Source organism: Sceloporus occidentalis, unplaced genomic scaffold (assembly GCF_023333645.1).
Source record: "Sceloporus occidentalis isolate IW3139 unplaced genomic scaffold, rSceOcc1.0.p SCAF_12, whole genome shotgun sequence".
In the NCBI taxonomy this organism is placed as follows: domain Eukaryota; kingdom Metazoa; phylum Chordata; class Lepidosauria; order Squamata; family Phrynosomatidae; genus Sceloporus; species Sceloporus occidentalis.
Window position 1 is genome coordinate 5,877,758 of NW_028316992.1, and position 18,822 is coordinate 5,896,579.

An 18,822-nucleotide genomic window follows, 5' to 3' on the forward strand; every position below is an offset into this window, starting at 1 on the left:
GAGGGCAGTTTTTGGATACAAAATCATGGATTTTGATATCACCTGTGGCTAAATTGAGGGGCAAACACTGGAGGATGTTACAAAAGATCTAAAGGTGGGGGGGGGGGGGGACAAAGCACCACTTCCCTCCCTATATCTCCCTCTCTGAACCTCTCCCAAGCATCAGTCTCGGCATGGAAAAAGGGAAACAAACCTCGGCGCACGCACGCACACACACACACTTCCCCTTACCAGAAGCATCTCCAAGGCTCATGACATGCGAAAAGGAGGACAGACCCCACTGTCTCTTTGCTTGTCACTCCCAAGGCTCATGGCTTGCAAAAAGGAAGACAGATCTCTCTCTCTCTCTCTGTCTTTCACCCCCAGGACTCCCAAGGATCAGGGCTTGCAAAAATAGAGGGCAGACCTTTCTCTCTCTCTGCCTTTCACCCCCAGGACTCCAAGGCTTATAGCTTGCAAAAATAGAGGGCAGACCTTTCTCTTTCTCTGCCTTTCACCCCAGGACACCCAAGGTTCAGGGCTTGCAAAAATAGAGGACAGACCTTTCTCTCTCTCTCTCTGCTTTTTACCCCAGGACTCCCAAGGTTCAGGGCTTGCAAAAATAGAGGACAGACCTTTCTCTCTCTCTGCTTTTCACCCCCAGGACTTCCAGGCAAAATGGGGTACAAGCCAGGGCATACTTTCTGTGTGTTCCTTTCCTCAGCAGCAGCTTGTTAGCTCTGGCTGCGCGGGAAGGCTGAGAGGGAAACAGACACACACACACACAGAGGGAGAGAGGGGAGCAGGCGCCGGGGCTTCAAACAGGGAGCCATTACAAGGCTACAGAGAAAGGTGGGCACTTTTTCTTTCAAGAAATTTATTAGCATTAACTCATTGCCCCATACATAAGTCTACGCATGATTTTGGAGTTCATTTTGGGGCATAAATTTTTCGACTTATAGTTGAGTATATACGGTAAATATTCTCCCACTGATGCATATGCTTACCTAGAACCATGCTGGTCTCGGGAAAACTCAACTATGTGTCCAACCAGGTCTCTTAGCTGAAGATTAGGGAAACGATTGTTTCTGAAATCCTCCAGCAACCTGCTACGTCCAGAAGGCATAATGTCAGATCTACTGTAACGGAGACGTGAGGGAGGAAACAACTGGCTGCTGGAGCTAAAGAGACTGGAGGTACTTGCTGCACTGCGATACTTTGCTTCAGCTCCAGGTGCAGCAGAGATATAGCGACCACTACCATTGGTCAGTCCTCCTAGAATGAAGCAGCTCTGTTAGTAAGTAGTATTAAATACATTATTGTTAAATTACATTTAGCTCTGATGTATATTAGAAATTGGGAATACTAGAATAATAAGTATCTTTTCACATTTCCTTATTTTTCTCAATTTCTAATCAACTAGTTAATGATGAAAGAAAGGAACAAATCTTTTTTCCTCTTTCCAACAGATGTCCAGAACCATAAAACTTATCAAGACAGGTCCAACATCAAACAAGAACCTTGCAACCAACTTCTGGAGACTACTGCCCTTTGAACAAAAGGCAACTTAACTTTAGATTATGCCCAACAGATTAATCACATGATTTAAGCAGCCATCAACTGTTCTTTCCGGCTCCTGTGACATTATGGGACACTATCAGGATGTAAAAATAGATTCACACCTCCCATTACTTTGGCCATACTTAGGTCTAAGGAACAATGTAATACTTCAGCAGGCCACTCTCGTTATCTGTTATAAACTTTGCGCAAACAAACAAAAACTCTAGATTTTTTTTTATCACTGTTCTAATAACCATGGATGTTGCCGTCTCCCTTCTACCTATCAACATGGAAGTTATAATCTCTTCTCATATTGCAATAATTGATATTGAAGGATGTAACTGAAACTGAAGGGTTTCCAAACATGACATTCTAAACCACATTCATTACGTCAGCACTCCAAACATGCTAATTTGGTGGATATGATGCAAGCACCTACATTGATTTAAAGATAATGGAGGAATGGCCTGCGACAAATATCTACCAATTTCATTAGGCTGCAATCAGCCCTGTGAAGTACTATGTCAGGCCAATTCAAAGCTTACTGTGTAGAACATAAAAGCATGCAAAGCTACATGTTAACTTCAATTGTAGTATTGTGTCACTTTTTATATAACTGTGAAAGTGACATGGTTTTTCATGGAGAAAATTCAGTAAGTAGTCTCCGGCCCAAAACACACTGCAGAAATAAACCAGTTTGAGACCGCTTTAACTGCCGTGACTCAATGCTAGGGAATTCTAGGAACTGTAGTTTTGTGAGAAATTTATTCTTCTTTGTCAGAAGAGCTCTGGTGACACAACCAACTACAATTTCCAGGATTCCCTAGCGCTGGGCCAGGGAATTTAAAGCGGTCTCAAACTGGATTATTTCTGCAGTGTTTTTTGGATTTATATTAACTAATATTAAATATAAACAATTCTAACATAGATTAGTTTTAGATCACTGTTTATTAGTAAGATAAATTTATTTCCAAAACAACACTGGGTCAAATCCAAAGGTTTATCTCTCTAGATGACAAGAGGAGGACTGTCCCCTCCAGAAGTCTTCCCTGGTATCATAGGGCCCTGTGAGCTGGTATGGGCAGAAAGGCAATGCAAGTGTCCCAGAAAATGGGGTTGAGGGAATTTCCACAAGTGGGAGCTCTACTTATAGAGTTAGAAGCATAGTTTCTAAATTAAGGAAAGTTATAGTCCCACTATATTCTGCACTGGTCAGACCTCATCTGGAGAACTGCATCCAGGTCTGGGCACCTCCTGTTAAGGATCTAAACAAATTGGAATAGGTTCCAAGAAGGGCAATAATGATAAGTACAGTGCGCCCTTGCCTTACGCGGGGATCTGTTCCAGACCCCACCACGTAAAGCAAGTTCTGCGTGTGCTTGATCCCCATTGAAACTAATGAGGCTCATGCACAAGGCGTAGTGTGTGCGCCGCGGGCATGTGTGTCATTTCCTCTTCATCACGTGGCTTTCAGGATAAAGTGAAAGCTGTGTATAGTGCGCCCACGTATGATGCGGGTGCACTTTACATAGAACAAAACATATATGGAAAGGTTGAAGGATGTGGCTATGTTCAGCTTGGTGAAGAAAAGACTGAGAGGTGCCATGATTGCACTTTTTAAGTATCTCAAGGGCTGAAAGGAAGGAGCAGAGTTGTACTCCACTGCCCCAAAAGGTAGGACCAAGACTAATGGTCTGAAGTTACAGGAGAGTAGATTTTGATTGAACATTAGAAGGAATCTCTTGACAATAAAGCAGTTTGGTAATAGAACCAACTGCATAGAGATGGTGGGGTCACCCTCTCTGGACGTATTCAAAAAGAGACTGGACAGCTACTTACTGGGGACACTTTAGCTGGCACTAAGCAGCAGACTGGACTGAGGCCCCTTCCAACTCTATGATTTTCAACATACACACACACACGCACACCAGACCCAGCCCTCGGTTCCAGGGCAACCCCATTCAACAGGGCTCTAACACTAAGAAGAAGAAATATTTTTATACAGTTGTAGATGCTTCTGATGAAAGAAGATATAGGGAAATCAGCTTAATGCATGTACAGTCAGCCCTCTATTTTCATGGAGGACCTGTTCCAGACCCCCCCCCCCGTGAAAACGTAATTTCGTACATAGTCAAGCCCATAGGCCTGAATGGGGGCTCGCACCCCATTTTAATCCCCTCTGTTTGCTCCTTGTGAGTAAGCGAGGGTCGTGCAAACAGAGTCCGTGCAGACGGAGAGGCAACTGTACTTTATACACCAATACTTCCAAATTTTACAAGCTTGAAATCCCAAGTTATTGTGATGACCCAGTTGAAGTTCTTAGGACTTGGGACATTAGTACATGGTGAATCAGTAAGGAATATTTATTGTCTTGTGAAATATAGTCTGCTGAAGGGAAAAGATATGTATTCTTCTTAGTTTTAAAACAATTGCAGGGTATAAATACCACAAATAAATAAATAAATATAAAAATGAATTAGCTTAATAGTGATTCCCATGGCAGCATAAATATACACAAAATCATTCCTGGTTATAGCCAATGGCTGCCATAAACATTAAGAATCTGAAGCTGCAATATCAGTTTTGAGATAGGGTGACATCCAAAGGGCTTATCGATTGGTCAAAAGTGCTTCTGTTTGCACACAAGTAGCTTCAAATTTCTGTTGAATCTCTACCCTGTGCACTACATTCCACACTATTGCACTGGGTCACTCAACTCAATAGACCAACCATTTGGAAGGCCTTGACACTGCAGCTGGAAGGTGATAGGAACCTATATTCTTTTAGGAAAAACTCAACTTTCAAACCATTCAAACACTCCAGGCACTATTTTATAGATTGTTTTAAAAGTCCATGACAGATAATGCACATGTGACATAGTTATAAAAAAAAATAACAACACAGTAACTCTGTATTTCTTCAATATCCATTGGAAAGGAAGGCACAGAAGAGAGAAGTAGCTTGGTGTATCAGATAACATTGTGAAGATTTCTTCTGCCCACTTTTCTGAAAGAGCATGCCCAACTTTTGTTCTGGAGATAAGCCTGAAAATTGGGGAACATTCTGCAATATTCTGTAATATTAATACAGACATTGGAAAACGATCTGGGAATGTAGATACTAGATTGAATGGAATAACATTCTGAAGACCACAAGGTGGCAGCAAAATGTGCTTAATAATTAGAAGCCACTATTTATCATTTTCTTTATTTCCAGCACATGAAATTAGTGACCAGTACACAAGAAATCTAATTTTCAGCTTGAATGGTCATTGTTAGAATTTGGATTCCAGTGACTTCACAGTGTAATTAGTGCACACAATCAAGGCATAATAATCTGGAATACTTTGCACACATTTTTGTTTTTAAAAAAGAGCCTATGAGGCCAAGTAATTACATTTCCCATCCGTTTCAATTAATTTATTACACATGAATTATGTGTAACCAGATCTGCACCCAGTATGTGATTCTCGAGGGAATGATCACATCTTACTAATTTTATTTGGAAAATCGTCCCTGGAAACAATTTTTCTTTTAGTATTTGGCAGGTATTCATAGACAATGAATGGACATAATCTTGATTTCACTGCTACAGAATATCCTGTTCCAATCCTTTTATAAAGTGTGACATAAAAGAAATAGCACAAATGTTTACCTCCACTTCCCTAAGAAATTGATTTATCACTTGTATCAGGGGCATGATTCCTATGAAAGAGATTTATTCAACTTTATGGAAGGGAAGGCCATGACAACACAATGGCATGCACAATCTTAATAGAGGTGACAACAGGGTATCTATCAAGTGAACATGGGAGTAAGGCATACTAGCAGGAAGCAAGTGCAAAAGCTGGGAAAGGTAATAAGCAATAGCTTTTGTCTTCATATGCTCTCTACAATAGGGAAGAAACAAGAAGGAAAAAACTGAGATATCGCTTTTTTGTATGATACTAGCACAGATGAGGCATTCTTTCTAGTATTCTTTTTCCATGTGGCAACAGTTTAAAAAATAATTTAACAGACTGCAGCTCTGATACATAATTTTTGAAATTTTGTTTGTAAAATGAAACTTATTTTTGATGGAGGCTAGAAATATTTTCCAAGATTAGTAAAATTTTGTATATTGAATAGCAACAGCCAATGTTTTCTCCAAGATTAAGAAATTATGCACACATCTGTCTCTGATCTGTTTTGGGAGGAGGGAGAGAGGCAAATGCGAAGAGCTGCACAGGAAGAATTGGAGAAAATCACTTCTTCCATTTCTTCCCACCAGCCAAAATATCCTGTGCAGAATTCCATATTGGGGGGGGGGGTGCTCTTGCTAGAGGAAAGCTGGATTCAGTATAGACTATAGAAGCTACTAAATGAAAGGAACTCTGCCCATTGGGATACCAGGATTAATGCATTTTCACACGGAAGATGTCTTCCTAATTTATTCAAATAACTACTTTTGAACACTGTGTGCAGTAGAAACTTTAGAGAGACAGAAAAAAAACCTTCATCCTGACTGATAGACTCATGTATAATGAACAGTTCAAAAATGTTTTAAAATTCAAATGTAAAAATAATTAAGTTACAATTCACTCCATGGCTGCATCTGCACTGCAGAAATAATGCAATTTGACACTACTTTAACTGCCATGGCTCAATGCTATGGAATTCTGGGATTTGTAGTTTTGTGAGATATTTAGCCTTCTCTGTCAGAGATCTCTGGGGCCACAACAAACTACAAACCCCAGGATTCCACAGGATGAAGCCATGGCAGTTAGAGTGCTATCTAACTGCATTATTTCTGCAGTGCAAATTAGACCTATGAACCATTATTAAAAACTTAACTATTTTCCAATAAACAGTCTAGCAGGTAAATGTCAGATGCTAAATAAAATATTCTAAAAATATCTATAATCACAATAAGTGTCTTTCTGAATTTGTAGTCTCTCTAGTATGTTGTCTTGTAGGGAATAATTTATTAATCACTTAAAAATTATATTAGGAGATAGTTACATCATTTGGAAACCAGACACTCTCTGAGATTAATAATATAATTTTTAAAATGTGAAATAAACCATTCTAATCAAGCATAACCATCTATGCATGTGTACAGGTTGCTGATGTCAACTTCAAGATAAGTCAGTTCATTTTTAGACCTCTTACAATTCAGTTTTAAAGTTTAAGTCCATATGGCTGTGAAGGTATACTCAGCATTGTTTTAGTCAATGCATGATTAGACATCAGAAACCAAAGGACCCAATGAGTTCAGATGTTCAGCATCCAGAATACTGGTGCTTTATATACCTCTTTTGCACCTTCTGTGACTTGTTAGAAGCAGAATAAACCATGTGACACAAACTATGTAAACTAAGCAATAGTAAATTCACATACTTTATGCATGTTATAAATTAGGCTTTGCTCTCATTTCAGAGAACAAAAAATATCTGTTCCAAACCATAGAAATAACATGTTCTTTGTTACAATGTAACACCTTAGTTGGAATTGTTACATTTATTGATGGTAAAATCCACCAAACACTGTTACCCCATAATCGACAGAATGAAAAACCAGACTTCACTGAGTCCCAGTTTTTACATGAATATCAAAGCTGCACTGGTCACAAATGAGTTCTCCAAAAAAGGCTAATAGGGATCAGTGAAGCCTCCTGGAAACATTGAGGTTAAGACTTGGGAGAAGAGCACTTGAAGGAGGTACAGCATTAGGGCACATTAGTACAGTACTGCAGAATGATCTCAAGATATTTTCTGAAGCTTTAGGAGCTTTTCATAGAAGCTATGTCCCACATGGTTTGGATTTTGGTGTAAAGAAAGACTAGAATATTTCTTGGACAGAGGTGGAGGATGGAATTATTGTCAGGTTCTGGAGGGGAAATATGGGGTAGGGGGAACCTATCTAACTTTCTTTTTAAAAGGGTTAGGGAATGTTAACATATTCATAACACATAATGTAGTGAATTATGCCACCGGACCCACTCAAGATATTGATCCGGCTGGCCATCACCACAAATGCGAGAAATGTAAAGAGTTCCTCCTCACTACACACCAGAAACCTCAGTGCACATGTGGAAAATGCATACACCAGTGATTTCCAAACTCTGGCCCTCCAGATGTTTTGGACTTCAGCTCTCATACACCTACAGAAGGATGTTCTGCTGAATCTTGTTGAATTATAATAAATCCCACACAGGTAGAGGAAAAAATCCCTATCTTTAGCAACAACATTTCTGTGGGCACCCCAAGGCTTGTATTGGGAAAAGAGGGCTGGAAAACCTCAACTGCATGTGCCTAATTCTTTGAATGTCAGCCACTGTGTTAAGATGAAAGATGCATTCTTATTTGTACCGCAAAAGAAAACTTCCAATGTTTCTTGGGACAGTTGAAGACATACGATGTATACTACACTCAAACGCAGCACGATCTGATTCTCCTTGTTACAAAGAGAGCAAGAGAATCTCAAACTTTTCCTGAGTAACAATTTTCCCTGATAAACATCCAAATAGGGCTTTACACCTCATAATCTTTATATTCCGGCACTTATAACCTCTTCAAAACTTTATTTAATATTGGCTAATCATTGCAATTAATTAAAGCAAATCTGGATGCATAATATGAATTAAATGGCACCATCATCTAGAAACTATGAAACTCTAATTTTGAAAAATGGAGCCAAGCTAAATAAATAAATAAATAAATAATGAAACCTGTCATTTGACTTTGGGAGAAATAAATGTCATTATTAGTAACATTTGATTACTAACAATAGGAGCCTCCAGACACAATTTTTTGTAAGTAAAACTTTGCACATTAGTACACACAAATTTAATAAGGTGTTATTTTTACTGCTCTTTTTAAATGAAACCAGGCACACAATATAAACAGGGTCTATAAATATATGCCCAAATTCTACCTGTTTTTATAATATTTTTAGGAAGGAACAAAAGGAATTATTTGGGCGATAGGCGAGCCAATGAATGTGACATTTTGAAATATTTGTGTTATCTAATTTTGGATCTCTTCTCTAGTGAAATATTCAATAACTATAGAATTCAAAGTGTGAAGCATGCAAACTTACTAGATACTTTATGGCACTAAGTATAGAAGTAGGGAAATGTATGGTTACAAATTTCAAAATATGTCCTCCAAAGCATTTAATTATAAAATGAAATTAAGTTATACATATATATATTTAAAAAAAATAAACCAATTGCTGGCATAGATTCTCACTGGCTCAAGTATGAAAGTATTACTGATGCAGCAGGAATAACGGAAAAGATGCATTAAGTGTTACTGATACTTCCCTCACAGGTATTATGTTATTTTATGCTTTCTGAAGATGAGTTCCTAAAAGACTTAATGTGAATTCATGAACCTACTGGTTCATACAGCAGTAAGTTCTGCAAATTTTGCTTTAAGCTTTTCTTTAACAAAGATGTCAAACTTATATTATTACCATGCACCAAACATTAGCCTAAAGCTGACTCCATAACAGCAGACATATGTTAAACACAAATACAGGAAAATATATCTTTGCCTGTCATACAACAACACCAACAACAACAACACAGCAACAACAACCCAATCATAATTTTTCCTAAATATCAGGCTTTATTTTTAGTGATAAATCTGAAGGGTGGTATGGGAAAAGTTGTTATTCCCACAGGATTACCTGCAATGGCCACATCAGCAAAAGATTGACTGCACTGATCAACATACAGGGACTAGGCCCACTATACAACAATGTTTCACTGAAGATGCAAATTGACATCTTTAACCCAACATAAAATATTTATATACATATAAAAATACATATACACACATACATATACAAACAAAAAGGGCTTTGGTTTTTTTACCTAAATGCAAACTGGATGAGGATCCATGTGATGAAAGTGATGGCGGTGGCGTAAGTGAATGTCCTGGAGTTTGGCTTGGCAGAGGCATGCCTATTGGGCTTGGAGAGGAGGAAAATCCCAGACTATTGTAAAATGGCTGCCCTATGGGTGCTAGGCTGCTACTAGATCTTTTGTACAAGTCAGAACTAGTAGATAGAGACTCTCTCCTTGTGGCACTACTACTTGCAGAACTGCCAACTGAAGAAGAAATAAAAAGACCCTATTACATACAGTGTCAACCAAAGAAAACCTAGCCCCAACCTACAGCTGGGCAATAACAGATGAGATCACAATAATAATAACAATCAAATTATTCTAAAGACAATTACTGTGATAATCAACATGATTTAATAAATCACAAAATGAATACAATCATTCCTCAAATAAGGAAAAAAATTAAGCAATCTCCAAGTCTTGATATACTCAAGACTTAGCAACATTTTTATAATATTTGATAACTCTGGAGTCAGGCTTTGAGACCAATAGTCAGGCATGTCATAGTTGTGTTAATATGAATCAATGAGACTGAACATCAAGTTCAAATAATTTCTGCAAACGATTCTCCTCATTCCTCCCAGCTGTACTACTATTTTTGAGAGGGAATCCCACACCCACCCCAATTCCATCTCAGTGGTTTAAACATGCTATAGGATTGTTTGTGAGAGGCTTTAAATACAATTGATTTCACCCTACTCCACAATTACCATGAAACATTACTCTAGGTTCTGCACTTTCCAGAACCAAACGAAATGATCATACTAAAACATTCTTGCTTGTGTTTTTTAAATAAATAAATAAAGAGAAGGAAACAAAACATCCAATAGCTTTTTGAAGGCCAGTCCTAAAATGATTTGGGCTGCAAATTTAGAGTATATGTCATGGACAAGGTTGAACAGGGATGGATTAGAAGCTTTAGTTAGAACTAGTTTAATGTCATACTTATAGATTGCCTAATGTTACATGATAATTTAATACAACTAGTTTTATAAATTTTCATCACATAACAGGAAAGATACCTATTTGTTAAATTAATAATTTATCTTTTTCTCTTAATGATCAAAGTGATATTAACTGTGGCAAAAAGAGCAAAGAAGCACTTCTCATGTCTGGGCGGGCTTCTCCTCCAGATGTATAAATATATTATTGGCATTATTTCCCTTTTAATTTAGAAGCCAATTTTAGCACACTTTAGTCAATCCAGTCTATTGCAGCAAAAGCTTTTGAAGAGATCTAGATGTCGCAATGAGTCCCATTATATGTGTGTGAGTATTACTATTTTAAGATACATGGTGCAGTAATTAATAAGATACATGGTGCAGTAATTAATAGATATGTATGTGTCTGACTGTGAGTAACCCAATTTCAAATCCCAAGTCAGCTAATAAGCTCAGTGGGTGATCTTAAACAAATCATTCTTTTCAATCTTACCTAATTCTGTGGTTTGTTGTGAACCTAAAACACCTTTCCCAACTGGGCTCTACTAGATATGCTGGATTACAGTTCCTAGCACCTGTAGACAGCATTGTCAAAGAACATGCTGGCTAGGGGTAATGGAGATGGCAATCCAGCACACCTGAGATACCCAATTTAGACTTTACACTTTGACTTTCCCGAATGGCAGGAAACAAATGTAAATTAAAATGTATGGTCATGCTAGTAGTAATAATTCAACTAACGCTTAGATTTAAAAAGAATTCACAGTATTAAAACCAGGATTTTTAAACTTTATCTATTGTACCATTCTTCAAACAGAATAAATAGCTAGGAAAACAAGTAATGGTAGAAGGTTGCTACAGAATCTTCTTTTTTAAAAAAAAATATAATTAGGGTCTTAGCAAGTACAAGTACATTTGTACGAATGTACGTCTAATCCCGACTAGACTTACATTTATAATCAAGCCAGGGTTTGTTGAAACCAATTAACTGAAATGGTGTAAGGCTGCAGTTAAATAGGGCGCAAGAAATGCAGGACTACATATCATGTTCTTTTTATAAACAGACATCTGCTTTATACTAAACTACTGGAGAAAGAAAAAAAATCTTCAGAAGCCTACCATAAAAAGTGTGTTTTAAGGATACTCTTCTCCCTAAGCAAAAAATGACAGGAATATGATTCTCAGTTTTTGAAATTAATGATTTTTAAATGAAAACATTTTAAGACTTGAATGTCAGATACATTTGTTACATTACACTGTGTCTCTAAACTCATTCTACACAGAGATGTGCCAGCTAAAATAAAGATTCTATGAGGCTAATTAGGGAATAGTTCTAACAGTTGAAGTGAAGCAATCTAACACACTGTCTAAAACACTTAAAAAAATTGTTTCACATGGGACATTTTCCAAGGTCAAGGTGTGCAAGCTCACATCTATTCTTTTGTAAAGTGCACTGAATTGTGTGGGCTTCAATCATGCCTTCACCTATGCAATGTTAGCAACTGCTCTTATGTGCCTTGACATAAATTCACAATTTTTTTCAACAAAAAAATCATCACAATCTAAGAAGCTAACGAATTCTAGAAGGGCTGTTTATATATTTATTACATGGTGAATAAAGCAATAAAGATAACTACACAATTAAAATAAAGAAACATGACAATGGTTAAGCTCTTCTGAACTGAAGCAATTAAAAAAAAAAGTCAAGATACTGCAAGATGTATGAAAGACCACAGGCTACATTCTGAGGCAATGGGAAAAGAAAATCCTCCTTGTCTCTGCAGAGAAGCAATGAGTCCAAAGAGCAAAATGGAGGGCCTTTGTTTCCGAAGTCACCCTCTCATACTACAAGTACTCTTGATGGTAGAGGAAATAATGCTCACGTCACTCCACAAAACGTTCCTGAGCATGCATTCATAATCCTGAGAAAGGAAACCTACATTCTTGCCTCTAGCAACAGTGATCCTGATAGCTGATGATGCTAGAATTAGCAGAGAGAACAGAACGTAATCAGATAAAAACAGCCCTAAGGGACAGAAACCTAACAAGACCAACTTATTATAAGACCAAGCTATTATTAAGGCCCCCAAATTTAAGTCACCTGGCTATTATTACTAATACACTCAACACTGTTCCTTACCTGCAAGATCTAGTATATTCAACTGTCTTTCTTTCAACTCCAAACACATCCTTTTTAAGAGTGCAAAGGGAGAAAAACATTTCCCCCTAAACCACAGCAACACATATAACCTCTTCACTGTTGTTTTTACCAAAGAAATAACTTACCAGATGAGCCAAATCCACCAAGAGCTGACCCAATAGCAGCTCCTAAGGAGCTGCTGCTTCCAAAACCAAGAGATGTGTTTCCTGGTTGACCAGGACCATGTGAAAAGAGTGAACTGCTTTGGGAGTTATTGGTCAAAGTATTGTTGCCATAAAATGAATTTGATTGTAGATTGTTGTTTGCTTGCTGTTGCTGCTGTTGCTGCTGGGCACCAAGGGGCCGAAAAAGCCCATTTGTGGCTCCTGTGATATTGCTTGCGGTTCCTCCAGCTGAAGCTGCTGCAGCTGTAAAACATACATTGTTCTTGTTTTTCCCAATTATCAGTAACAATCAGAGTATAAAACATATTAACACTTCTAGACTGCAATTCCCATAATCTCTTAACACTGGCTGTTGGTGCAAAAACAACCTCTGGTGTAGAGGAAAATCCAAAACAGGAAAAAAGTAACTTTTACATAAAATTTTAAGTAGATAAAGATTTTAACATATATTTGCATACTTGAACAGAAGGTATAGCTTGGAAACCCTTCCCAAGTTGGCAGGTGAGATCTCACTGTTTGGAAATCAGCAGCAGCAAGAGTCATACTGCATTTACAAAAAATTAGTGCCATAAAAGAATGAAGGCACTGACTTTCCATAAGCCTTTTAGAACATCATTTTTCAACATCTCATCTGCTAGCTGTCGTGGCCTCCCAAATCCCAGAAACCCTGACCCTAAGTAGGGTTTCTGGTAAATCCAAATATCTGGACAGCCAAAGTTTGAGAGCCACTATTCTAACACCAGGGAAAGGTTGTATCACTTTCCACCTGTTTTTGGTCCTTCTCTTTATCTTCCCTTTCAGTGCCTAGGTACACTGTGAAGGCTGTCACTCCATGGTGTCCTATGCCATAACACATTTTACTGGTAGATTTAAATTCATATTCAGTGCTTACTTCTCTATAATATAAGCACAACTCTCATATGTTGCATTCCCCCTTCTTCCTAATAATTAGCTTATGGCTCAGTGCTATGTACTATATCCTCCCTCCACGGCAACAACTGCCATCTTCCATCCTGAAGGGAGGGAGGGGGCAGGCCAAACGACATCAGGACTGCCCTGAGCCCTCCCTCCATGGCAACAACTGCCATCTTCCAGCCTGGAGGGAGCGTGGGAGATTGGAAAGAGGCTTATTTTGAATTTTGAATTGTATTCTGTGCATTCATAAGGATGACTGCAAGATACACGGTTCAGATATTTCTTACAGCTGGTTCACAAAGGTGTTTCCAAGCAGAGGTACCTTGGAGGTGCAAGGCCTTGGAAGTAAAAACCAGAAGATGATGAATCACCTTTTATGGGTAAGATGAGTCAGAAATGGAAGAAATTCAACTCCTTAGAGAACAATCCATACATTTTCTTGTACATATGTGGGGAACTCCTAGCAAATAGTAACAGAGAAAGTTCTACCACTGAGTCACAGCTTTCTGAATAGTAAACTGTTCTTAGTAAACCTTCTTAGGCAACAAAATGAGAATAGAACTATTACCAACACAACACATTTTCTTCAATGAAATGCAACAGCACTGTGGAAGATTTACCTACCTGCTTGTGCAGCTGCAGAACTGATGATAACAGGTGCTGAAGCCACCAACCTGACAGGTGCTCCAAGTCCAGTTCTGGCCCCAGGACCTACCACCAAAGCACCAGTCTGATCATAATAGGCAGTGGGCGCAAGCACTTGATAGCCTAATCAATACAGAAAATATGCTCTAGTAAACTTCTTTATTATGGGATCAATACTTTTACTTTCTATCCAAAGAACAGGTTACAACCGAACAGATAGCACTGTCATTTGTTTTTACAGAAATTAAGAACCAACTCTACTCCAAATCTATTCTTTTTATTCTTAAACTTTGGTTCAGGTACAGATTGCCAGTCAGCCACTTGTCCAGGGATAAACAGAACTGTACCCCAGTGACCAAACAAAAGAGTGCATCTTCTGTTTCTTTCATCTATCTGTTCATTCATGTGTCAACACAGTCCAGGGATCTCCTCATCCCCTGCCCTGCCCTTTCCTAGCAAAGAAATATATGCAAGATATTGCCATTCCTAGCCAAGGAATAGGATGCCACATAAACAATGCTTCTAGATGAACTACAGAACTCTACTTGTAGATAAGCTACTTTGGTGGGAAAATGTGGAGGCAGGCATATACTGCCAATCTGTACTTGCGGAACTGCTACAGTTTATGGGCATCACTTTGAATTCCATATTTTGATACTGACCACTAGATCTCATGAGCTTGCCACTGTCAGCAGACCTACAGATTTTGGCAAGTACTCTCCCAACTTCACATTTATCACCCTTTTTAAGAAGACAATTATGTTGATATAAAAACACTTATCAGCCTAACATTTATTCAGTTATCCTAATGTTGAAGACAATGTATTTTGTTTTGTTTTGTTTTGAAGTTGAGTAAAGCTCTTCACTTTCCTCATCAGGAGCTCTAAAAATGAAGTAATGGAATCCATCTGGGATTTTCTAGCAAAACAACTTTGTTCTTCTACAAAAGTTAACCAAGAATAGTAGAATATATGAAAGTAATAAAGTGCAAAAAATTAAGTAAGAGACCCTTACACATTTCATATAAAAAGGCTCAGAAGCCCCGTCTGTACCTCCTTAACCACAAAGCATAGGCTATTTATGCTCTGAGCAATGGCAGTTCCTTCATGAAGTCTCAGAAAGCAGTTGGATTTCTCTACAAGATATATGTGCTCACTATTTTAAAATAACTGTTTTAGGTGCTCTGCTGTATTCTTGGCATGTTGTATGTTCAAGCCAAGGACAGAAGATTTAATTGGGCCATGTATGAGTTTTCTCTCACAGATCTGTATGCACAAACACAGTAGATTAAGCCTATAAATTATATACATGGAAATATATCAAACCAAGGAAAAAAATAAAGGTGGTTATCTGTAAATATGTAGGCATCCAAGTACCTTCAATTCAAAATAGGGAAGAGCTATATAAAAGAATGTATAAAGAATATTAACAAGGCTTCTAAAAACAGAACTACATTTTTGGTATTAAAAATGCATATACAAAACTGATCTGGGCTATTCTGTTCTACTACCTTCACTACCATTTTCACATGCTAGCAAATGGCCAGGCTTGCACTGCACTCTGTTTACTGCTTCTCTGTAAGGAATGTAAAATAGGTTGTTAGAGAATAAACAGTATAAGTAAAAAACAAGAAATCTCTTTAAAGATAAATTTACACTAAACTAAGCAATGGAATCACAAGGTATTAGTTGTTATGTGGTTATCCCTAGGAAATGTTCAATACTCAATGGTTAAGCATAAATTATGTGTATTCCAACTGTTTCCCAACTGTCATTCTGTATAAGGAAACAGGCTGGCTGTGTCCACACAAAACAGGAACAGAATGCCAGAGTGACTTGGCTTCTCACTCTCACTGCCCAACCAGTCCTACATGGCTCCTTCCACCAACAGTAATAGCTACAAATATAGTGGGCCCTTGATATTCTATGGAGTTTGGTTCCAAGAGCCCATATGGATATCAAAATCCATGGATGCTCAAGTCCCATTATATACAATGGCACAGTAAAGTGGTCTCCTTTACATAGGCGGGATACAAACCGCCATATAGTACGTATAGGATCGTACTAGGGTTAGGAAGGGGCGGTGCTTCCGCACCCCCCTAACCCTAGTACGTATCCTATACGTACAAGATGGCGGCGCCCCTTCTACATGGGCGCCGCCATCTTTACGTACTGGACGCATAGCGTCCAGACGTGTCGCAGCGCCTATGACGTCGCGAGTCCGCGCCAGGCGCCTCGCGACGTCATAGAGGCGCCGCAAGAAGAAGCTCCGAAATGGAGCTTTTTTTTTGCTCCGCGCGGGAGCCGCGCGGTTTGACTGCTGCAGCTCCCGCGCGGAGCAAACAGCGGCGGCGGGGAAGCGCCGCAAAGCGGCGGTTTGTATCCCGCCATAGAATGGGAAAACTAGGATTTGCTTTTTTTATTTTTTAAAAAATAATTTCAGACAGTTAAAGGTGAATCTGTGCATGCAGAATCCATGGATGTATAGGGCCAACTGTAACTGGGAAATTATAAGCACACACACTCCACATGTAGTATTATATCTGAACCTGAGTCTGAAAATGACTCTTCCACAGTTGGAAGCTGATTTCATATCCTGATGTCATACTCACACTTATTAGAGAAACAACCAGAGGCCCAAAACAGGGTGTAATGTTATGTAGCACCCTCAGTTTTCAGGTTGGGGAGTGGAGGGTGTGGGAGGGAAGACTTCTGGAGGTCTGGATAGTGGGGTGGGGTGGATAAGCAGTATGCTATGAGGAAAATGTTGGTTTCTCAACAGGCCAGGGAGTGGGTAAAATGTATGATGCTAAATCTCAGCTGTATGTTATTTATTTTCAGCTTCTCTCACTTAGATTTAAGTCACTTAAAACTTGTTTTAAAAAAGGAGTGACATTTGGTATCTGGGAAGGTTTAGGGTTGAATCATGCATCTTGCCCTGGGTCCAATGACAGCAGCACTGCTGGTTAGTACAGCTGATTCCACTGGTAGGAGGAGCCAACCAGGAGTGAAACAGGCAGCAAGCACTAATGCATCAGTTACAAACAATAAGAAGAATTCTATAGAAGCGTGGCTTTTATGTGTCAAAGAAGCCAACATTTATTATACAGTCAGTAGGAAAAGGTAATGTAGAAAGGATTTTGTGAAGACCGCAAAGCAGAATGGCTGCTTCTAAATGAGGGTGGTCCATGAGTGTAACTTTTACTTCCACCTGCCTCCATCAATGGTACCAACTGACCTCCTGGGATATCTGTCATTGTTTGAATCATGTACTGACTGGCTTCCCAACTCTAGCAAAAATTAAAACCTGCAATAAATTCTGTAAAGCAGAAAAGACTTCTTGCCAGCAGCATTGCTAAATCCACTGACATAAAATTTAAAGGAATACTTGTGTGTTGCATTGAAAGTGTCATTTTGTTTTAAATTTTAATGCAGAATGACAACAGTGAACACACTTCAACAGTATCTATGCAAAGTAAAAATGCTGTTCTCACTTCTTGACCAGCTAGGATCTCATTTGGCATCTCTAATCTTCTAAGCTAAGGAAGCTAATCCTTTCTTCTTTAAATGAAAGAGAAAACAGAGCTATTTCTGTACCATTGTTAAAAACGAAGTAGTCACATTTGCACTGTTAAAAAAACTTTCCAAGATGACTTTGGATTTAGTAATATATCACCTGCATGCATAGGTTTGCAAATAATAGATTATATGACTGTGCTGATTTCTATTCAATTTATCTTGAGTAGTCTCAGTTAGATGCAACATATATAAAAAGTCAAAACTGAAGTACAGTCTGTGATCTTTTCCTATGCCACTGTCAGATCTCTTTTCCTCGATATTAAATTTAACCCTCCTGGTCTCCCAAGTACCCTTCAATGATCTTCACATCAAGGATTGTTGTTTTTTCTCATCCACAATTGTATTATTTTATCATGGCCTGGCTCTGTATATTAGAGATCAAAGAGTTCATATTAGCAATTACAAGCACAGGTCAGTCTGCTGTTCAATATCTAACTGCAACTAGATGTAGATCTTCTGGTACATTTACCTCTTTATTTTACTGGGACAAACCAAATAAAATGGCTTTATTTTGCCCTTTGATTCTGTTCTACTCATTTCTTAAGGCGCAACCTTTTAGAGTGAAATTCTCTGTAATCTTTCTATTAAAAAAGTACAAGTCTCTGCATAATCAAATAAAGTTGTTACTCATATTAGAATGATCTTCTATACACAGCATTTTATATAAATAAACAAATCAAACAAAGAACAATCTATCTCCATTCCTCCTAAACTACAAATGACAAAGGACTAAGACTACAATTATGAATAAGAGAAAATGGGGGTGGGGTGGGGTGGGGTAAGAGTCCCAATTAGCCTGCTTTACCAGTGTGATCCTATCGACATTTATTTAGAAGTTGCACTTCATCTACTAGGACTTCCTTACACTGAAAGGTATCAAGGTTAAGAGCAAAATAATAATGCAAAAGTTGCATTATTATTATGGATTGGCTCAAGTTTAAAGGAATTGCAGCAAAAGTATGTTGGAACAGATGTACCAATAATCT

The 18,822-nt window shown here is 38.4% G+C and overlaps 1 protein-coding gene across 14 annotated transcripts in view; it reads right to left on the bottom strand.

Moving 5' to 3' along the window:
* PUM2 (pumilio RNA binding family member 2) overlaps window positions 1-18,822 on the bottom strand; it is a 76,332-nt gene that overhangs the window by 15,204 nt on the left and 42,306 nt on the right. For 6 of the 14 annotated variants that reach the window (XM_089477985.1, XM_089477984.1, XM_089477983.1 and 3 more), the window contains exons 11-14: window positions 14,238-14,381; window positions 12,660-12,941; window positions 9,400-9,636; window positions 987-1,254 (exon numbers count right to left, since the gene is read on the bottom strand). In XM_089477985.1, the coding sequence (XP_089334111.1) occupies window positions 987-1,254; window positions 9,400-9,636; window positions 12,660-12,941; window positions 14,238-14,381 (931 nt within the window). Of the gene's footprint in view, window positions 1-986; window positions 1,255-9,399; window positions 9,637-11,492; window positions 11,526-12,659; window positions 12,942-14,237; window positions 14,382-18,822 lie in introns of all 14 variants that reach the window. The other 8 variants (XM_089477981.1, XM_089477980.1, XM_089477973.1 and 5 more) reach the window with 2 other exon arrangements.